This window comes from Euleptes europaea, chromosome 16 (genome assembly GCF_029931775.1).
Source record: "Euleptes europaea isolate rEulEur1 chromosome 16, rEulEur1.hap1, whole genome shotgun sequence".
NCBI classification, from domain to species: Eukaryota; Metazoa; Chordata; class Lepidosauria; order Squamata; family Sphaerodactylidae; genus Euleptes; species Euleptes europaea.
Window position 1 is genome coordinate 21,661,240 of NC_079327.1, and position 22,859 is coordinate 21,684,098.

Here is a 22,859-nt window from a genome sequence, read left to right on the forward strand (position 1 = left end):
TTTGAATCTCTCACCTTCCAGCTTCAGCAGATGACCCTGCATTCTAGTATTATGAGAGAGCGAGAAAAGCTTTTCCCTGACCACTCTCTCCATACCATGCATAATTTTATAGACCTCTGTCATGTCTCCACTTAACCCCCTTCTGCTTTGAGACTCCTTTCGGTAGAGAAAAATAGGATATCAAAACCAACTCCTTGCTGAAGTGGCTTGTTTAATATGGTTCAATGCTTTCTGCACTGCAGAGGGAATGATTGATTTTGTTAAACCTAGAATGTCTCCTCTCCTTTCCACTACTAGAAGCTCTTCTGTTCTCCCGGCTTATACTGGTTACATAATATTTGTTGGTTCGTAACGGGCTGTAACTGGTGCTTATTTCCTGCAGGCAGAACTGCTCTTTGGCTGAAGTGTGGGGAGGTGTGTGTGTGGGGGGGGGGAGTACAATTCACTGATTTGTTTTTTCCTGCCGCAGAAAGCCTGATCATGTTATATGCTGTTTCTGTGCACGCTGGGGGGAGGCACAGTAGGCTGTGGAGTTGTATTCTGCAAGTGGAGTTGGCAGTCATTGCATACTGTCCGGCATTGTCTAGGATGAAACAGGATTTCCACTTGATATGCTGCCTCTCAAAAATAAAACATTACTCTACTTTTTCTTTATTTTTTTAGGATTGTGGACAACATGCCTGTGACGTGGTGTTATGAAGTAGAAGATAATCAGAAGTTCTGCAATCCTGGATTCCCCATTGGTTGTTATATAACTAAAGATGCAAAGCCCAAAGATGCCTGCGTTATCAGTGCAAGTTTAAAGCAATTTTTTATAATCCAATGCTTGAAAAATCCATTGTGTGTTTCAGTTTGTGTGATCCATTCTTTTTTATGCTGCTTCTGTGATAGGATCCTGCTTTGCTGCTACCGCTATTAATGAGTCTTTTTGCACTGAGGAGAAGAAAGTAAATGGATAGATACACAAAACCTAGTTAGTCAGTCATATCGTATTTATTGGCATAAAATCACTGTATATACGGTAGCATCACAAAGCCTAGTTCTTAGCTAGCTTATAACTTGGATCCACTGGAGGGTGTCTGCAAGTGGAAGGGGGGGAGGGCTTTCCCCCCCAATCCCCCCTTCCTGCTGTGGCCCTCCAACTCCCCCCATGCTGTTCTTGGGGGGGGAGGGGTCTTCTGTATTGAAGAACAGCATTTCAGGGCGCATTTGGGACTGCGGCAGGAAGATGAGGAAGTCATGCCCCGTTGATGGAAATCCCTTCTGTCAGCAAAAATTACTGCTGAATCCAAGCTAGGGTAGCTTAGTATCTCGTGCTACTCTGTCTGTTTTTGGTGTCTCTACAGCGTGCTGAGGCTGTTACATACAGTTCACCACGGTCAAATGCGAAATGAAGTTGGATACTGGATCTAACATGTAGCCTTTTCATATGTTCTTTCTTGCATTGCAAGGAGGCTTGGCTTAATTTCTGAAATCTTTATAGAAAGATCTGGAAATTATGACTGAAGTTTCTCTTCCGGCAGTCATTGCCTGTTCATTGACTAATGCTTCATTTTATACATAAACCACACTGAAGAACAGCCTGAAACTTTTAATGGGTGAATTGGCTGAAGAGTGGTGATAAATTACTTAGAGCCAGTATGGTGTAGTGGTTAGGAGTATGTGTGGGCTCTAATCTGGAGAGCCGGGTTTGATTCCTCACTCCTACACATGAAGCCCGCTGGGTGACCTTGGGCTAGTCACAGTTCTCTCCGAACTCTCTCAATCTCACCTACCTCTGGGGAGAGGAAGGGAAGGAGATTGTAAGCTGATTTGATTCTCCTTAAAAGGTAGAGAAAAAATGGCATATAAAAACCAGCTCTTCGTCTTCTTAATTGCAGCATATTTCCTATTGGACCATGCTAATAAGAGCTTATTAAGTTTTGTTGGGATCCAAATGTTTAAATACCAACTATAACACCACGATTTTGGTTATATGTTTTACTGTAGAATGCTAGATTGGTGAGAGCAAGTGTTCCCATGTGTATACACATGTCATAGTCAGAATGCCCGTGTGAAAACTGGTATTACCATCAGTTCCATCGCTATTGACAATTCATCTCTATCCATACCCTTTGGTTATGGGAATACTGAAAGAAGAGTCTTTGCGTTTTTCCAGTTCATGTTCGGATAGATGAGGTTATTGAATCTTGGACCTTACACATATAATTTCATCATTGCTCTTCCATCGTATCTAGAATTCTACCACTCAGTCCAGGTCTTTCAAAGACCATCCATGAACATTCTACTCAAGTAGAAACATTTATTTTCATTTTCTCTCTGGTTTTGTCTTTCTGCAGACAGAGTTTCATGAACCGGATACCTTCTACATATTCAACCATGTGGACATCACAATAAGTTACCATGTTGTAGAAAATGAACAGGCTGGCGCAAGACTTGTAGCTGCTAAACTTGAACCCAAAAGGTGAGAATCTGGCTTCCTTGTGAAACAAAAAGCTTGTGACGCATCAGGTGGGTAAGGCATTGGTTGATGATCTTAACATTGGTCTTGAGAGAATAAAGAGTCTTCATGTGCCAGCGATAGTAGATATAACCTAACAAGCCAGATATTCAGGAGCCATGTGCAAGTGAAGCATTTTTAAGACATTCAGGTAATATATAGAAATGTGCCAAAGCAGGACTACAGCTGAACATCAAGAAGTCAAAAGTAATTACAGGAAAATTACTCAACTTTAAGGTTGACAATGAGGAAACTGAAATTGTTCAAGACATTTGGCGCATCAACCAAAAGGGAGACTGCAGCCAAGAAATCAGAAGGAGATTGAGACTGGGAAGGGCAGCCATGAAGGAGCTAGAAAAGATTCTGAAGTGTAAGGATGTGTCACTGGCAACCTATTACTATGTATGGGTGTGAAAGCTGGACAATGAAGAAAGCTGATAGGAAGAAAGTAGATTCCTTTGAATTGTACTGTTGGAGGAGAGTGTTATGGATACTGTAGACTGCCCAAAAAACAAATCAGTGGGTAATAGACCAAATCAAGCCTGAACTGACCCTAGAAGCTAAAATGACTAAACTGAGGCTATCGTATTTTGGTCACATTATGAGAAGACAAGAGTCACTAGAAAAGACAGTCATGCTAGGAAAAGTTGAAGGCAGCAGGAAAAGAGGAAGGCCCAAAAAGAGATGGATTGACTCTATAAATGAAGCCACAACCCTCAATTTGCAAGACCTGAGCAAGGCTGTTTAAGATGGGACGTTTTGGAGGACACTGATTCATAGGGTCGCCATGAGTTGGAAGCCACTTGACGGCACTTCACACACACACACACACACACACACACACACACACACACACACACACACACACAGAAAAGCAGTAATGGACAGGCATATTGTAAAAACTTGCCTGTGCAATTACTGTATTGTGGCTTCTTTGTCCTTGCCCCCCCCCCCAAAAAAACAATACTATATATTTGAAAAGATGTTCCTTAGAATTAGTATTCATAAAATGTTAAATAAATGTCTTGGTTCATAATGACGATCCCATGCTGGGTAAATTGCCTTTGTGAACTACTAACAGTTTGGCATTAAACAACTGTCTTAGGCAAAGTGTGTGCTTTTTTCTTTTGCTCTTGATATAGCTGAGAGCCAGCCATCTTTCTGTTCTGCCTGATAAAGCGTTTATATGTTAGTGGAAAGCTTACTGGCAGCTAAACAATTAAAAGTCAATCCAGGGCAAAACAACAACAAAATAATTACGATATTCTCTGTGGGATCTATATTGCAAAAAGCTTCAACTGTGCCTGCCGAGGAACATTCTGCTTGATGAAACTCGAGAGCTTGGAAAACTCCATGTTGTCGTATGTTCATTAACGTTTATGTGTTTGTCAGCTGTTAGCCTCTAGTAGAGGAAGCTGCAATCAATTTTTATTGTGATTCATATCAGATCTTCTATTAGTGTAATGCCATCTGTTCGGTGTCCCAAAAGTGCCTTTCGTTCCTGTTGTATTGCCTTTGTTATCTTTTTTTTAAAAAAGATATAGTTAAACTTACTCTTTTTATAGAATAATAGAATCATAGAGTTGGAAGGCTCCACCAGGGTCATCTAGTCCAACCCCCTGCACAATGCAGGAAATTCACAACTACCTCCCCCCCACACACACACCCAGTGACCCCTACTCCATGCCCAGAAGATGGCCAGGATGCCCTCCCTCTCATGATCTGCCTAAGGTCATAGAATCAGCATTGCTGACAGATGGCCATCTAGCCTCTGCTTAAAAACCTCTAGGGAAGGAGAGCTTACCACCTCCCGAGGATAGATATAAAGAGTTGGAAAGGAAAATAATGCTGAAGTGGTACAGAACACCGGCCCAAATAGCACATATGATCAAAGGAATGAGACCGAATTGTTGGCATTGTAATGCAAAAGAGGGGTGGTTCTCACATTTGTGGTGGGAGTGCCCAAGGGTAATAGAATTTTGGAACAAAATACTTAGTAAAATTAGAGAATTGTTTAAGATTAGACTTCAAGTAACTGTAGACCTGATGTTCATGGGAATAATGGGTTGTGAGACGGTAGAAAAGAGTGAACAAGAGATGTTTAAAGCGATGATATTAGCGGCTCATGCAGTTATAGCTTTTGGATGGAAAGATAAAACAAAGTGGACTATGGACAGGTGGAATAATTATGTGTTCGAATATGTGCAAACAGATGTATTGGGATACTTAAAACAACAGACGATGGGAGAAACAGAAGAAATGGAAATGAAGACTAAGTGGAGCCCATACATTAATTGGGTGAAAAGAGGAGAAGCCAACGAAGAGACTTTAGTAAAACTAAAAAGGCTATGCTCATGGCTGAAAATATGAAAATATGATATTATGGATTGGTCCGTGGGGGGAGGGAAAGGGGGAAATTTGTATTGGAAGAAGGAAAGTGTAAATTGTAATTATAAAGGTATGGAGATGTAAAATGACTTCCATTGCAATAAAAAATATATTTAAAAAAACAAAAAAAAAACCACCTCCCGAGGAAGCCTGTTCCACTGAGGAACTGCTCTCACTGTTAGAAAATCCTTCCTAATGTCTAGATGGAAACTCTTTTGATTTAATTCCAACCCGTTGGTTCTGGTCCGACCCTCCTCTATATGACAGCCCTTCAAGTATATGTGGGCTTCTTTATTGTTCAGGGCCACCTAATAGTTCCTGTCTGGTTTTTAACTGTCAGAAAGCAGTGGCTGTGAACGAATGTGCATTTGTATTCCCAATCTATCATCCCATCACCATGTCTTCCTCTTCCCTCTGTCTTCTTGCTTAACAGTTTCAAGCATACAAATGCTGACATACCAGACTGCTCAGGACCACCTATGGATATAAGTAACACAGCTACTAGCGGAGTAGTCCAGATTGCCTACACATATTCAGTAAAATTTGAGGTTAGTGTGCTTAAGGTTCCTTCTTTTCTTCTGCTTGGGGGTGGGGCTGTAAAATATTGTTTAAGGTAATATTGCTAAGCTTAAAGATAAAATGCTGTTGAATATTAATGAAAAGCAGCTTGAGAGGTATGGTTCATCTAAAATTAAGGGGCTACCAAAGGGAATGACCCTTCCAGATGGTTATATGAACTCCATTTTGCTAGCATACCGAGACGATTTATAAACAGCTTAGGCGACTTCAGATGTTATGATAAACAGCGGTTTACACAACAAAGTCTGGGTAAAATATTGTCGAAGGCTTTCACAGTCAGAGTTCATCAGTTCTTGTAGGTTATCCAGGCTGTGTGACTGTGGTCTTGGTATTTTCTTTCCTGACGTTTTGCCAGCAGCTGGGGCAGGCATCTTCAGAGGAGTAGCACTGAAGGACAACACTGTCCTTCAGTGTTACTCCTCTGAAGATGCCTGTCACAGCTACTGGCGAAACGTCAGGAAAGAAAATACCAAGACCACGGTCACACAGCCCAGATAACCTACAAGAACTAAAGTCTGGGTAGTCAACTAGATATGAGTAACAGAATCATAGAGTTGGAAGGGGGCCACAGCCCATCTAGTCCAACCCCCTGCTCAATGCAGGATCATCCTAGAGCATCCCTGACAAATGTTTGTCCAGCCGCTGCTTGAAGACTGCCAGTGAGGGGGAGCTCACCACCTCCATAGACAGCCAATTCCACTGCTGAACTACTCTTATTGTAAAAAAAATAATAATCCCCCTAATATCCACCTGGTACCTTTCTGCCTATAATTTAAACCCATTATTGCGAGTCCTGTTCTCTGCTGCCAACAGGAACAGTTCCCTGCCCTCCTCTAGATGATAGCCTTTCAAATACTTAAAGAGAGCAATCATGTCCCCCCTCCTCTTTTCCAGACTAATCATTCCCAAGTCCCTCAGCCTTTTCTTGTAGGGGATGGTCTTCAGGCCCTTGATCATCCTCGTCGCTCACCTCTGTACTCGCTCCATTCTGTCCACATCCTTTTTTAAGTGAACAAATCCCACGAACCTCAATTTGTCTCTTGCCTCTTCTCTCCCCACCCCACCAACATGGAGAGCAGCCTTCCTATGATGCTATCTCTGCCACCAGGATCTCAGTCACTCTCCATGAATGAGGAGAGGGGGAAGGAGAGAGACAGGCAAGGACCACAGCAAGCTGTGTTTGGTGCCAATGAGAAAAAAACTTACGTCTAAATGCAGCCTTAGCATTCGGCAAACCTAATCACCGCTTGGTAGCACAGTAATGATGTTCCTGAGCCTGCCTTAATGAGAAATCTATTTATGTAGGGTAGAATCTTTCAGGTGTGGCTAAAAAGTATTCATAAGGTGTCGCTTCTAATAACGCTGCTGATGAAACCATTAATTGTTCACACATGATTTTTAAAACTAATGTCATTGGCATCGTATTTAAGAGACCTTGTGCTTCAGTGCTCTCAGTAGCATTAAAGTCGCAAAGAATTTTGAGCTCTTGATTTCACTTAAGTAAGGAATGAAATGTCCAAAGGTTTAAGTGTAATGAAGACCAAAAATGTTTCTGAGGATGAGTCATTTTAAGGTTGTGAAAAATAACTGTTGATATCTTAACAGAGCCATCTTTATCAGAAAAACACCCTTCAGTGGACTTAGAAGAGTGTATCTCTACTTAGGGAGACACGCTATAGTTACTTACCAATTCCAGCATGAAACTGACCAGGCTGTTGTGACTTACCATATGCTTTATAATTGCAAGTTACAATTTTACAATTTCAACTAACAATTTACTCTTTAGGAAAACAAAGACATCAGGTGGGCATCCAGATGGGACTACATTTTAGAATCCATGCCCCATACACGCATACAGTGGTTTAGGTAAGGCAGTTTCTTTAAAAAAAATGTATTTCAGTATATTGATGGAATAATTTTGGTATTAACCATGTGAACTTTGATGGTAATCTTGTTTCTTTGCAGTATTATGAATTCTTTGGTGATTGTCCTATTCCTCTCTGGAATGGTAGCTATGATCATGCTAAGAACTCTACATAAAGACATTGCACGATATAATCAAATGGATTCTACTGTAAGTATAGTTTTTCCTCTCAGTTTACCGGATTTGTTTTGGGATTGTTTTTTTTTTAAATAAAGAACAAAAATACATTACTTAATTACTGCCCTTAATAAAAACCATGTTTGAATATCAATACGTTGATTTTTTTTCTGGGTATAATATCTTGAAGTATATGGGGCAGTTGAGGATGTAGCAACAGAAGCCCTCACTGTATTAAGCAAAACAAGAGCTGAAATGGCCTGGGAATAATTGCATTTACTGTTCACTCTGAAACTTGCTTACCTGGAAGGGCGTTCCCTGAGTTCAAAAGCTTTAATTTCTTTGTAGATAGGATTAAGGTTACAGGCTTTTCAGGTTTTACAGGTTGGGGTTTTCTCATCTGGATCCAAGAGCATAATTTTGAATAATGGGGTACTACCTTTCCCATCATCCTCTGGAACGGAAATTATTTCAGCTTTTGTTTCCCCGCCAGCGGTGCCGTTAAGTTCTTTTCCTGCTTCAATAGGGTGTGCCAGGAAGTTCAAAGAACTTCTTTGGGTCTTGTTTTCTTTCTCTTTTACTCTGTTGTTGCAGTCTGCGTTCCTTTATCTACTATGCTTATTTCTTCTACTTCTTTGTGTGCCCTCATGTTTTATTTTTAAAAACCTTGTGAGTCAGAATCTCCCTCTTTGATTTTTCTGTCTTGCTTTTTTTCCACCCTCTGTTATTCCTGCCTGAAGCTTCCTTCATCTAATGCCCCTGTGTCTGACATAATGCCTTTTTAATTAAGTGACAGGGATCCCAAGGCTACATTGTCAGTGGCAAGATTTATTTCAGTCCTTATATCCCTCAAACATTAGATTTACGCTGCTCAAGATCAATGGATCAAGGAGCTTCTAAGGGATAAAGGAAAGGAAGCTTCCTTCAGTGGAGGCAGTAGCCAGCCAAAACACTGCAGCTGTCAGCCATGATGAAGGAAATTTCTCCCACGGGGAGGAGGAGGGAGATCAGGGCAGAAAAAGGAAGAGACAGTCTTCACCCTCCGGATCCCCCTCCATACCAAGTAAATGTGCCAGCACCAGTGGCGGTTCGCATCAGCCCTTGAGCTAATGATGACCAACAAAGGTGGCTAGAAAAGGGCAGTAGCATACCTGGAGTGCCCCCCCCCCCCAGTCTGTCTACAGATCTGATCTTTCCATTATAGTGTCTGAAAACTCTAAAACGGAGTGAGTGTGAGCTTTCTGATCAAGAACTTCCGGCCCCAAAACAAGAGGCTTTTCTCTTCAGATAGCCTGCCTCTTTTGAGGCATGAAGGTATTGGAGATGAAAACACTGAGCAAAAAGGCCATTAAGAAGTTGAAAATGCTGGACAAGAAGGCCATAGAGAAGGGGGCAGATGAAGGACCTCTGGCTATTCAGGGTATATTCCCCAGGATTAAATCCATGCCCCGAATGTTTGCCTTCCTTGACTTACTTGAAGAAGAAATCAAGGAGGAATGGGGAGACAATACTGACTTTGATGGACCAAGGGTCTGATTCAGTATAAGGCAGCTTCATGTGTGGCTTTCCTGTTAATTTTTATAGCTATTCTATTCAAGAAGTCAGTTTTTTACCCCATTCGATGGATAGGCTTGGATCCAGCAATGTGCAAATGAAAACATAAACAGACTTAGTGCAGTTCCACTTCCACAGGATCTTGTGTAACATCTGGCATTTTCTTCTCCGTGCCCAGAAACTGGTTGCATGAGATCTTGCACGAGCGGAAGTGCAAGTGGGGAGACAATAAGTTGGACTTAGTTCAAGCCGCCACTATGGTCTGTTTCTTGCATTTCAGATAGGTTTCGGAAATTACTCTTGAGAAATTTTGTGCACATGCACTGCATATGGAGAGGGAGACAGAACTGGACTGTGTAACTGTCCCTTGCCAATGTAACACACTAAGTGTGCTGTGATTACTTTTCAGGAAGATGCTCAGGAGGAATTTGGCTGGAAACTGGTTCACGGTGACATATTCAGGCCCCCAAGGAAAGGAATGCTACTGTCTGTATTTCTAGGCTCTGGAGCGCAGATTCTTATAATGACTTTTGTTACATTATGTAAGTATACACGAAAATGGAATATGTGGACCAAGTAAAACTCTTTGGAGTGCGGTGCAGGCGTAAGGGGGCCAGATGGCTTTGCCACAAATGGTTAAACGATCACACTCTTGCCCTCTGCTGCCCTCTCATGCAGGCGTTCCCTCTCACCAGGTAGTTTCACTAATCATGGCTGGCACTGAACCAGCTTGAAAACAGGTTTCTAACAATAGTTCCAAACTGGTTTATGCTAATCGTGGCTAGCAACCACTTACTGTAGTTGGCTCTACTACTGAAAGCGTGTGTGGGGGGGGAATATCCCTATGAAGGGGTAGACCAGACGGGGCTTAGATAGAGGGGCTCAGAAGAGTGCTGCCAGTTACTTAATTGTGGCTAGGTGAGAGGGCAGCATGTGTATGTGTGTGTGTGTTTGTATGTGTGTAAAGTGCCATCAAGTCACAGCCGACTTATGGTGACCCCAGCAAGGGGCTTTCAAGGCAAGTGAGAAGCAGAGGTGGTTTGCCATTGCCTTCCTTCTGCAGAGTCTTTCTTGGTAGTCTCCCAAGTACCGACCCAGCTTAGCTTCCAAGGTCTGACAGAATTGGGCTGTACTAAGCCACCTTCCCTCCCGAGGGCAGCATGGCTAGAAGAAGAGTTGGTTTTTATATGCCAACTTGCTCTACCACTTAAGGGAGACTCAAACCGGCTTACCATCACCTTCCCTTCCCCTCCCCACAGCAGACACCCTGTGAGTTAGGTGGGGCTGAGAAAACTCTAACAGAGCTGTAACTTGCCCAAGGTCACCCAGCTGGCTTCGTGTGTAGGAGTGGGGAAACAAATCCAGTTCACCAGATTAGCCTCCGCCGCTCATGTGGAGGAGTGGGGAATCAAACCCGGTTCTCCAGATCAGAGTCCACCACTCCAAACCACCAGTCTTAACTACTACACCACGCTGGCCAGGCCTAAATCATCAGAAGTTGCCTTAAAGGAAAATCTGAAGTATCTAGAAAAAGGGCAGGAACGTAGTGTGATACCTTCATTTTTACCGATTGTTCACAGCGGATATGGGGAGGACTTAACGAAGCGCAGCATCTTTTAGGAACCGTCTTATAACGTTTTGTGCCATGTTCCCCCCCCCCCCCCTCCAGTCTTTGCTTGCCTGGGATTTTTGTCCCCTGCGAATCGGGGCGCGCTAATGACCTGTGCCGTGGTCTTGTGGGTGCTGCTTGGAACACCAGCAGGTTACGTTGCTGCCAGATTCTACAAATGTAAGTATAAAAGTTTATTTGACGTGACAGCGCTTAAGTTCATTAGGCGAAATTATCGTCACAGTAGTGATTTCCTTTTTTTTTTTATTGGTCTGCGTTTGCCCCCAGGGCAAGAGAGGGGAAATAGTTAAGGCTGAAGAGAGACTGCTTGCAGGTTTAGATTATCCTCATTCCCGTAAACTTTCACGTCAGCTATATTTTCATTTATGTCAGTTTCTATCGCTTAATTCTACTGGTAAAGAACAAGGGATAGTAGACACAGTTTTGGTATGGCAGACAGGCTATTGGTGGCTTTTTGAAATTGCACTGTGTTTATAATAGGAATCCTGCTTTTGGTTTGTTTGTTCTGTGGGTTTTTTGCTTCTGATTAAATAAAAATACAATCCCCTTCCCTTTATTGGGCTTCTCAAGTAGTGTCCGTGTATTCGCATGGCAGTTTTCCCCCCCAATATGTATGCAGTAAAGTTTACCCTTTGCATCTGAATAAGGTTGCAGAAGCCTTTTTTTTTTTAAATGGGGGCCTCTGAGCTCCTCAGTTGTGAAGAAATAAAAGGATTAAAAAAGCTTAAGAGTGGAATACAAAATTCTGTCACCGCTTATGTAAAGTTCATGCCTGTTGGGTACCCAAGGTTGGGTGAAAGGAAAATATATATATAAGTCTATGTATAAATACTGAATGTATAATTTATTAGAATCGCTATATAAAAGTTAAAATTATTTAAAAGCATTAAAATAGCACAATGGCATTTACTGAGGCTGATAACTATAACCACATACCAAACGCGTTTCGGCCTATGGGGCCTTCATCAGTTAATTAAAACCCTTTGTAAACCTGCACACATTTACAGAAATACATTAATAAATACAAATACAAACAATTCAAATCCAACCAGGCATGTGTATATGTTGTAAATTCTATTCTCAATTACTCAAACATCTGGTATAATAGGTTCTTTTTTTAATACTGGTTAGTATAAGTCTCTCAAATACTATGTGTGCAGGTATCAACCTAGTATAGCAGTTCATGCCTGTTATCGGAAGCGTTTATTTTGAAATAAACCAAACTAGCAGTAATTTATTCTGATGCATGTTCATGTAAGGTGCCAGTCTAACATTTTAGTTTCGAGCTTGACATGATGAAGTACAAAATAGGGGGAAACTTGGGTTAGTTATTGGTTTAGAGCAGCGGTTCCCAAACTGTGCTCCGCGGAGCACTCGGTGCTCCGTGAAACATCTCCTAGTGCTCCGTGAAGAGGTTGGAAAGAAAAATACTACTATCATTCGGTTTGGTATACAGGTGCTAGGTGAAAATTAGCGCTCCATGATGAATTTCTCTCCTGAAAAGTGATACATGACTCAAAAAGTTTGGGAACCGCTGGTTTACCGTTCACAGTAGTTCAGAAGCTTGCTCAGCCTGTTCAAAGAAGCAGACTGCTGTGTTTGAACGTACTGCTTGTGACTGTATCTTAATGGTCATGGGGGTTTGGTTTTATACAGCATTCGGGGGTGAGAAATGGAAGACCAACGTTCTGCTGACAGCCTTCCTTTGTCCTGGGTAAGCTAATTTCGATTTGTTACGTTGAATGAATGAAAATTTTACTCATGTGTAGCCATCGGCCATCATAGTTTGCTAAAACAAATAAATAGTAATACATGTACAATGGATTCGCAAGTAAAATATTAAACAGATTAAAAGCATTTCAGTTTAAAAGATAAGTAGCTGCTCCTTCCGATACCACGTTAGACCTTACTTTCTTTGCTGCAAGAGCAATCAAAGAGACCCTATATGATGCATATGCATCAGTATCAGATAACGGAAATATAATTTTCTCTGCATCCGAGTGTGTACTGATACCGGGTAATATTCCTGCCAAAACTTTAGCCCTGGGGCCTGCATACAGTGGGCAAAATAGGATGTAATGAGGCAAGTCCTCCAGAGTTGAGGTTCCACAGATACAGACACATTGTTCCCTTGGTGTTCGAGAGTAGGGCCCCGCCAATAAATCTGTTGGCATAGTTTGGAAGCGTAACTCTGTAAAGGACGCTCTACGATGGTAATTTGCCATGCTGGCTAAATAGGGAGTTCTAGAGTGGTCGTTTTTAATTAATTTGTACCACGGCGCTGCTTTTTGATTTGTTACATTACGTCCAGGATAAATCTAGCCAAAGTGGTTAAGACTTCATTAAATATGTAAAGCATGTCGACATTGTTGTGTTCCAGGGCTATCCACTGTGTGTCCCCCTTTTTGTTGTAAACTGTTTACTTTTGCCATGTGTAAGTTGACTAAGCAGTACCGTTGTGGGTGGTGCACTACGTTTTAAAGTAAGGTTGCTTTTCACTGATCCTTGGTTTTGCTCTGTGACGCTGCCCCCTGGACCGTACAGTAGCTGCTTTCATGAAGGTGTCATGTGTTGTACAGTCCCTATGTTAAAGCTTTGTGCTTAATCACAGCAAGCAGCTATCCCCTGAAGTGCAGTTAAGACAGACGTATATTTGGAGGTATTCAGCGGAGACATCGGCTCCTGCTGGAATTCAGTCCTCTTAAATTAAGGGAGAAAGGCTAGCTTGTCCGCTTCAACTGATAGTCTGTGGACGTTTCCTGGTTTTTAATGTTGAACTAGATACACAGTAACACAATTTCAATAACATTGAAATTAATTAAATTAAATTTTGTGTTTTGAAGTGTGGTGTTTGCGGATTTCTTTATCATGAACCTGATTCTTTGGGGCGAAGGTTCTTCAGCAGCCATCCCGTTTGGCACTTTGGTTGCTGTTCTGGCACTTTGGTTCTGCATCTCTGTACCTTTGACGTTCATTGGGGCCTACTTTGGTTTTAAGAAGAACGTAAGTTTTCCTTCTGATACTGCCTGTTGTGGTATAATGCACTAGAAATGCCACACTGTGGCTGAATTTAAGCTGCTTTCAAAATGAGTGCTGGATTGTACTCCTTTAAAAGGCTGTGGTGTTCCAGTCTAAATAGGATTGTTAAGTGGTATGTGGAGAATTATCAAGTGGCTGCGTTGCTCCATTTCCTCATGGATAACCTAGATCTTGGTCAGCTTCAAAGGAGAACGTTCTGAACTTGTCAAATCTTATCAGAGATTTCTTTTGTACTAGACATCATTATGCTCGCCAACTGTTTTGATGTAAATACTCACTTCAGACTGTGGATGTGTATTTAAATGCTTAAAGATAATTTTACGCTGAAGACTTCTTCTCTCCCCTTCCCCCTTTTAAAGGCCATAGAACATCCAGTTCGTACCAACCAGATCCCTCGCCAGATTCCTGAACAGTCATTTTATACAAAACCCTTGCCTGGCATCATTATGGGAGGGATCCTACCCTTTGGATGCATCTTCATACAGCTTTTCTTCATTCAGAACAGCATATGGTAAGCCTGTGTACTCCTTGAACATCTGACCCCCTCATACAATATGTTTTCTCTCTCTGTTCTAAACAGCGCTTGCCTCTGCCTTCCTAGTCTCCCTTGGTTCTTCGGTGACCCAGCAGCCCTGTGACCCTTGCAAATAGGTCAGCTGCTTGGCTTAAACTTGCATGGCCATCTAACGCAAAAAAGTCCCATGTATCATGGCATCTCTAGCTTCCATTGCTGTTCTAATTTTCTGATACCACAGATAATCTTGTAGGTTTGGGGCCAGACGGGGACTGTATTGGTAGCCTATGGAAGTTTTACCTGAGGTTCGTTGCTCAGTGGACCCACACTTTCCTGTTGGGAGTCTATGCACCAGCAGTCTCCAAGCTCAAATCAGGAAGTATTTGAATCCCCGCCCCTTGAAATGCTGCTTCGTAATTGGCTGTAGTGAGGGAACCCCCCCCGAAACCCAATTGTCATATTAAAAAGCATGTTAAGAGCATTTTAAGAACAAAAACAGACCTATTTGAAAGGAAGGGAGGGGGAGAAACCCAAGCCTTGTTTTTAAAAGCCTTCTGCTCAGAAAGAACTCAGAGGAAGCAGGAAGTATTTGAATCTCTGACCCTTGACATGCTGCTTTGTAATTGGCTGTCTGCTTGATGTGAGAGAAATCAAGCTTCTGTGTCCTTCGCTTTGCCTTACACATGGGGATTTCAAGCGGGCTGAGCTCAGGGGAGAGGGAAGAATCGGGTTAATAGAGGGAAGGGAAGTCCCAGGATTTATGAGGGCTGGCAGCGAGGTCATCTCTAATGGAGGGAAAACTCATGCATAACTCCAAGGAACAACTGAGACAGACGGTGGGGGGGGGGTGAACATGAGTGAAAGTACCCATACATAAATGACCTTTGACTTGAGTTTTCAAGGTCCATTGGCATCTTCTACATCAAACACTGAGTTCAGTTTATATCATGGTCTCCTCAGTGTAGGGCAGGTTGCTTGCCCAGGTCATTTTGCCTGAATCGCAAGCAACACTTGTTGTTTATAAGGTAAGGATGTCGGAATAAAATACAGTACCCATCGTTACTTACATGGATCAGAACTATCCTTTGTTATGTTTCTAGGTCTCATCAGACGTATTACATGTTTGGATTCCTGTTTCTGGTGTTCATCATTCTCGTCATCACATGTTCTGAGGCTACCATCCTACTTTGCTATTTCCACTTGTGCGCAGAGGTAGGTCTGTGGGAATTCTTTTTAAAGAAATGAATACTCCCTCCGAGTTCTGATTCCTGGGATTTTAAACCAAGTAAAAAGCCTATCGTTGGGTGGTATCCTGCTAATGGCCAGTGCAACATGTTGCATGTGTGCTATTTTGTATATAGAAATTATTTATTATGTAATCGGTTTTATTGACAAGGTTTGCAGCTTATCTGGCTATTGCCGTAATAATAAAATCATTCATTCATGTTGCATGTGAAATTCTGCAGTCCCAGGTGCTGCAACCATCAGGGATGAGAATATTGTAAAATTCAAGGTATTTTGGGAAGTAGTTATGAAGATGTGTAGTGCAATTATAAATTCTCTTGTTTTCAGAACAGAGTTTCTTGCCTGTTCATCAAGGCAGAAATTCTGATCTGGAGAACCGGGTTTGATTCCCCACTCCTCCACAGGAGTGGTGGAGGCTAATCTGGTGAATTGGATTTGTTTCCACCTCATACTCATGAAGCCAGCTGGGTGACCTTGGGCTAGTCACACACTCTCAGCCCCACCTACCTCACAGGGTATCTGTTGTGGGGAGGGGAAGAGAAGGTGATTGTAAGCCGGTTTGAGTCTCCCTTAAGTGGTAGAGAAAGTTGGCATATAAAAACCAACTCTTCTTCTTCCACTGGAATTCACAAGGAAACAATGGCTTGTAGGACTATGAGGCATTTTCATTATGTAAAACACATACACATCTAACTTAAAAAAATTAGAAACTAGTTAACCACCCATTACCAGGACTAGCCTGATAATTCAAAACTAACCCTCTGTGAATAGATTTACCTACACCATGGCAACATGTAAGCTTGAAGTGATCCTTTTGGTGGGTTTTAGGTGTATGAGGTATTTGAAAGACTGTCCTGTAAACTTGGAAACAACAAAGTTTATGCCAGTTCCGTTTATTGACTTGCATATAATGTGTCCTTTAGTGCATTTGGAGAACATTGGCTTGATGCAACTAGATGTTGGCACAAGACACCGGCAGATATGAATTTTCCCTGTGGGTCTCCCCCACCCCTTGGATAAAGATGGCTGCAAGAGACTTGGTTGAACCCCAATCCATGTGGTTTGGGGTGGGGGGACTGCAGGGAGGGTGAAGAAGGGAAGGCAATATGGTGCAAGTGGAAGGAACCTGGTGGAATGGAATTGGGCGACCGGCATCGTTGTCCCATTAAAGTTCGCGTTGACCCCGTTGTCAGCTACAGCAGAGGGCTGCAGGTGAAGCCCATGCCTGGATCAGAGGCAGACTCTACCTGTGCGTTCCCATGGGATACTGTTTTCACCCATGTTCCATGTGGCAGGGGCTTTGGCCCCTCCTGCTGTGCCTATAGCTGAAAAAAGTGCAGCTGTATATGGTTTCGCCTACCTAAACCAGTGTTTGGAAAGAATTATAAGCCAACAATATCTTTAAAAGTTCTAAATACAGAAATTTTAAATGTAATGTTAGACAAGGCCTGCCTGTTAAGTGTGAAATAGTTATGTGCTGCATTTATTGGAGAGCCAGTGTGGTGTAGTGGTTAAGAGCGAAGGTTTGGAGTGGTGGACTGTGATCTGGAGAACAGGGTTTGATTCTCCATTCCTCAACATGAGCAGCGGAGGCTAATCTGGTGGACTGGGTTTGTTTCCCTGCTCCTACACATGAAGCCAGCTGGGTGACCTTGGGCTAGTCACACTCTCTCAGTCTCACCTACCTCACAGGGTGTCTGTTGTGGGGAGGGGAAGGGAAGGTGATTGTAAGCCGGTTTGATTCTCTCTCAAGTGGAGGAGAAGGTTGGCATATAAAAACCAACTCCTCTTCTTCTTTTTAATTATTCCTATGGAGCAAAGAAATATATTCAACCCACAGTATGTCAAATAGCATCTCTAATTTTTACAACCATCTCCCTCTTTGTTCTAGGACTACCATTGGCAGTGGCGCTCATTCCTCACCAGCGGCTTCACTGCTGTTTACTTTCTTATATATGCAGTACATTATTTCTTTTCCAAACTCCAAATTACGGGTACGGCAAGCACCATCTTATACTTTGGCTACACGATGATAATGGTGTTGATCTTCTTCCTTTTTACAGGTAAATATGTATTTTAGTAATGAGTCTTTGGCATGGGCTAAAATGTGTGACGCTGAGGTGGAATTGCATTTCTCTACCTTAAGTGGAAGAGAAAGTTGGCATGTAAAAACCAACTCTTCTTCTCCCTCAAATGATGCTGTGTGGGGGGTGGGAGTGGGACAGGTAACCCTGAGTAACAGCTTGAGAGGCAAATCAGGGATCTGCAGTAGGATGGAGGAGTTTGTGGAAATCACCCCACCCCTTCCATTAGCCGAAAATTGAGTCTGATCCAACCCAGTGTCATGACGTCACATGGGGAAGTCAAAATGTAATCGGCGCACCCATTTTCTTCATTTCCCAGCTCCTCCTTGCTGCAGTTGCCTGCCTGTATTGAACCATCTGTACAATTCCTGAAGTTAGATCCATGGTATTTCAGGAAAAAGTTTTAAATTGCAAAGTCCAGTTTCCTCCCCTTTTACCGACACTGTTGCTTGTGTTCTTCTAACCCTTACATTTTAGGCAAAAGTTGTTCAAATAAATGTATAGTTTTGGAAGGAATGTGTTCTCCAAATAGAGGGGTTCAAAGCAAATGTAGCAAAATCTTAATGTCTGTATCGCTGGCACTATTGTAGTAACTTTGTCATATAGAATTCTAGTCCCACCCAGCCGCACAATCTGGGAATATCATTACATCTACTAGAAGAGATATTGTAGTGTTGAGTCTCTTCCACTTAAATGTTGCTACTATGTTGCTGTCGCAAATTTGTTTACAACAACAACAGCAAAAATCCTTTCATGAATTTGCAAGAAAAATAGAAGCTGCGTGTTAAAGGGGCTTGTAGTACTCCAGCAAATTATCAGAATTACACACGCAGGCCCCCAAAGGCATCCAGCTTCCCGTGTCAAGATGATATAAAAGCCGCAAAGAGAGACTCATAATTGTCGTATCAAAACTATTATATTCCTGCTTACTCATCTGTTAAAAACGGTCAGCCTCAAGAAGTGTTTTGACGGTGCCCTGCTGCTCTGCCGGTGTAGCACATGCTCGGGGCGCTCGTGTCTCACACGGCATTCCGGGTCATTGATCAGACGCAGCAGGCGGAATCCTGGGAGCTCCGTGACAGGCCCACAACAGTGTCTGGAGAGTAAACGAGTCGGTTAAACATCAGTGGCTTAGCTAGCATGACATATTTATTTATTTTTTGCTACCATGAGATCATTCGCGGTGGTTCATGGAATTTTTCATAGTGAATGAACGACTGTTAAAATCTTAACCGAGCCTGTGTACAAAAGAAAGCACAACGCTTTTAGGCAGTTTAATTAAAACAGCCATATAAAAGTATAAAACAATGTACCGAAAATTTGGGGTGGGGGGTGGCTGGGGTGGCGGTGGTCGCTCTCTCTAGTAAGTTTTCTTGTAAAATTCTGCAGTTGATGGCATACTGTCAAAGGCAAAAAGTGCTTCAAATAGCAAGAATTTTTTTTGCATCTATGTTTACATTTTGTGAAGCAGGACTCTCAAATACATAAGACTAATGTGCAGTTGCTGAGCATACTTCAACTGTGTGAAATTGTCATCAAAGGATTGTGTGCCTTTTAAACCAAGTATCTGGAAGCCTATTTATTGGGGCAGGTTCTCTTTCAGGCATGCACAAGTGATCTAAAAATATATTACCACCTTCCAATACTACTTCTGCATATCAGTTGTGGGAAGTACACACACAGCTGTAGGCTTTCTGAATCTTTTGACAATAAAAGTGACTCGTTCTTCAAATACATAACTACCAGATGAAAGCATCTGCTGGGTTAGATCCTGTAGATTATTTGTTGTGGTGATGGTGGAGGGGTTCTGGGGCAGACCTGTCACTCCCCCCCTCCATAGTGACCCCTGTTTCCCAGGAGCAGCATTTCAGGTGGCCTTTTGCCTGCAGGGGGGGAGAGACATAACAAAGTTCCCTTCCACTGATGGGAATCCGCTGAGTAGGGTGTAACCAGCGTGATATAGTGGTTAAGATTGGTGGTTTGGAGCGGTGGATTCTAATCTGAAGAACTGGGTTTGATTCCCCACTCCTCCACATGAGCGGCGGAGGCTAATCTGGTGAACTGGGTTGGTTTCCTACACATGAAGCCAGCTGGGTGACCTTGGGCTACTCACAGCTCTCTTCGAGCTCTCTCAGCCCCACTTACCTCACAGGGTGTCTGTTGTGGGGAGGGGAAAGGAAGGTGCTTGTACGCTGGTTTCATTCTTCCTTGAGTGGTAGAGAAAGTCGGCATATAAAAACCAATTCTTCTGAATTCATTAAGATAGCAACCTTTTGCATGCATACTTGGGGATATACTTCCTTGACAATTGAACTTAATTCTCACTAATTAATTAATTAATTGGTCATTTTTTAAGATGTCCGTGCTGCCTCTCCAGGGACATTGCTCAAGGCAGCTTACCAGATATGTACAGCGTTCAGCTGTGCAGCATATACGCTCACTGTACTGAGATATTAAAACTGGGAATATTCTCAACCAGGAGGTAAATGCATGAATTGTGTTCCTTACAACTTACTTTTGTTCCTTACAAGATTGGATGTTTTGGAGGACACTTATTCATAGGGTCGCCATGAGTCAGAAGCGACTTGACGGCAGTTAACACACACACACACACACACACACACACAGCAATATAATATGAATGGGTTTGATCCAGTGCACTGGAACCTGACCTTTCCCAGCTTTCCCCCCTCCCATGGGATACTAAACCACCCACCTCCTCAAATGCTGTTCCTGGTATTAGGACCAACCCATTGATGTGTATTCTGATTTTTGAATCATATTTTAGATATTTATAACATGTTTTGATACATTCTTCTTTGTGTCTTTTGTTTTGCAGGAACAATTGGATTCTTTGCATGCTTCTGGTTTGTGACCAAAATATACAGTGTGGTAAAAGTTGACTAAAGAAACTGTCACGTACAATACCGGAGCTATCAGTAACCTAATTTAAAGACACAGTCTTGGAGAATTTAAGCTTTATCTGAAGTATTGGCTTCTGTGCTTTGCGAATGATACAGAATTATAAAAACCTTTCCCCCCGGAAACATTTGTATTGTGACTTTACAATCTGTTTTCACTTGATGGTTCTTAATGAAGATTGAAGTTAAATATTGTATGCTTTTGTAAATATTACTATACTAGAAATTTTAAATTCTAATGAGAGGTTAGATGTGACTGCATTGCGGAATTTAACTATACTAAATAAAGTGTGGTTGTAAATAGGGTTTTCTAAGTTTGTTGGGTGGGGTTAATTATTTTTCTGCAAATGAAATTACTGCTTTCTATCATGATTTTGAAGGATGACTCTGGAAGTGTATTTCTTTTAATTTCAACCTTTTGGGGTTTTTTTGTTTTATACTGGAGTTATGGCCATAAATCCTTCTACTTCTTTTCTGTGGTTTTTCTTTAGGTTCCAGTTGTTGTTGGCCTTTTAAACTATGTGCCTCTGGAGTCCTGGAATCTTCATAATAGTAATAAATGCTGTAATAAATTCTGTAAACATTATCAGTGAATCCTTACACATTATAAATAAGTTCACAACGTCTTGTAAATACAAATATATTGACAAAAGAACTTTTAAAAAAGTTATGTAGATTATTGTGCTTTTAAAATCTTTGTTGATTTAACTTTTGTTTTTTAAAAAATCTGTTCCATACGACTTAAAAAGTAGTCGTCTTGTATTGCATAAGAATGGAATTTCAGAACTGTCTTTGCAGTGTGAGTCCTATTCCAGTTAACCCAGCCTAGGCTAAGAGATCAGAGAGATATGTTGAGAAGATCTGAATATGTAAGAACAAGACGCATTGTGGAGTATATTCCTAACAGATCTTAATGAAGCATATGACATGAAACGGATGACTGTGTTGTCCTTTGTGACATACGAAAAGCGGGCCCGCTGTCTGCCTCTCATGAGATAGTCCAGGTTACTAGCTGTAGAGAGTAAATTCACATCTTTTCAGTGGCAACATGTTTAATGTGTTGAGTTGTTTGGGTTTGTAACAGTTCGTCTGTTTCGTAACACCCGCATGTTTCCCACAACGGCACACCTGGTTAAAATATTGTTTAAACTGCATGTTTTGGTTCATATCAGTCAGCAAAAAGGACCTTAGTTTTTTTTCCTAACACGTTCTTTCTAAAAATCATAAGCTAACGGCGCATTGAATATTAAAATCCAATAAAAAATATCTTTTGTAAACAAACTTGTAATTTTTAGTATCTTGTAAATTGGCATTTATGCTATGCAGGAAAGCCAGGATGTGTTAAAACGGTGGAAACAAAACATGGGGCATGGTATGCACTATTCTCCCATTAGTAGTGTAAGATGAATCCTCGACCCTTTGTATCAGGGCAAGAAGCTGTCTCTGTGCTTTGTACCAGGAAAGCTACAGCCTTTGGTTCTGCTATGCATGGGGGAAGAGCAGGATTTGCTGTGTTAAGGAACTTTTAGGAAACCCAGGGTTCCAGCGAAGAGCTCTCTTGAGGGCAGAATGAATCATACTTTCCTTGCTCTTGCTGCGACTGTTTCACTTTGCGCTTTCAGGGCACGTTGCTTTTATTTATTAATTCATTGTATTTGTAACACTGTTCTTTGGTCTTCACACAGCCCCTAAAAGTGTCTGTTTTGACAGACACTTGGAAGGCACTAGTTACCTAAATCCTTTTCAGCCAGCCATCTAACCTGCCCTGGAACTATTTTAGTCTTTCTTGCAGCTAACCTTAATTGGAAGATGAGCAAGAGGAGTGACTCCCTGTTGGTTCTCCAGGACATCTCAACAATTTTCAGTACCACCATCGATTACATACTTCTGGGTCACCTTACCAGGATGGGTTGCGGGGATGTAGCACTTTGCAAAAATACTCCAGTCTGTTCTGGAGGGTAGACTGGGAAATTGCTGCTCTATCCCCATAGCCTTGGGCCTCAAGGGTATATCTTGCTGTGTGTGCTGTCTTCAAGAGATTGGAAACTAGAGGAGCCTCTGAAGGTCTCAGTGGTTATAGTTGCTGTACCTGGTAGCGATGGAGGACCTGGTCAGTCGTTGCAGTGAAAGATGTTGACAGTGGAGCTGTCCTCAATAAAACGCCTTTAATCACGCATGGTGTTGTTAATGTAAATGTGAATTACGACATGAGAACCTTCATGAGTATGAGAAGAAGAGGTATTTTCTGAAACGGCATTGGGGAGTGGTCCTTTTTGAAGAGGGACACTTACAAAATATTTCCATGCAAGACTCTCCCGTAAGTTAACACTAAAGTTTACCATTATTAAAATTGTTTATAAATAT

General features: G+C 41.9%; 1 protein-coding gene across 1 annotated transcript in view; it reads left to right on the forward strand.

The window, feature by feature from the left end:
• The window catches only part of TM9SF2 (transmembrane 9 superfamily member 2), a 33,314-nt gene extending 12,513 nt beyond the window's left edge, over nucleotides 1–20,801 (forward strand). The window contains exons 5-17 of the mRNA XM_056861915.1: nucleotides 664–797; nucleotides 2,344–2,464; nucleotides 5,322–5,436; nucleotides 7,254–7,333; nucleotides 7,433–7,541; nucleotides 9,472–9,604; nucleotides 10,732–10,851; nucleotides 12,349–12,406; nucleotides 13,536–13,695; nucleotides 14,091–14,242; nucleotides 15,346–15,457; nucleotides 17,382–17,553; nucleotides 20,414–20,801. Coding sequence (XP_056717893.1) covers nucleotides 664–797; nucleotides 2,344–2,464; nucleotides 5,322–5,436; nucleotides 7,254–7,333; nucleotides 7,433–7,541; nucleotides 9,472–9,604; nucleotides 10,732–10,851; nucleotides 12,349–12,406; nucleotides 13,536–13,695; nucleotides 14,091–14,242; nucleotides 15,346–15,457; nucleotides 17,382–17,553; nucleotides 20,414–20,481 — 1,534 coding nt within the window. The 3' untranslated portion in view covers nucleotides 20,482–20,801. The remainder of the gene's footprint in view (nucleotides 1–663; nucleotides 798–2,343; nucleotides 2,465–5,321; nucleotides 5,437–7,253; nucleotides 7,334–7,432; nucleotides 7,542–9,471; nucleotides 9,605–10,731; nucleotides 10,852–12,348; nucleotides 12,407–13,535; nucleotides 13,696–14,090; nucleotides 14,243–15,345; nucleotides 15,458–17,381; nucleotides 17,554–20,413) is intronic.
• Nucleotides 20,802–22,859: the final 2,058 nt, after the last annotated feature.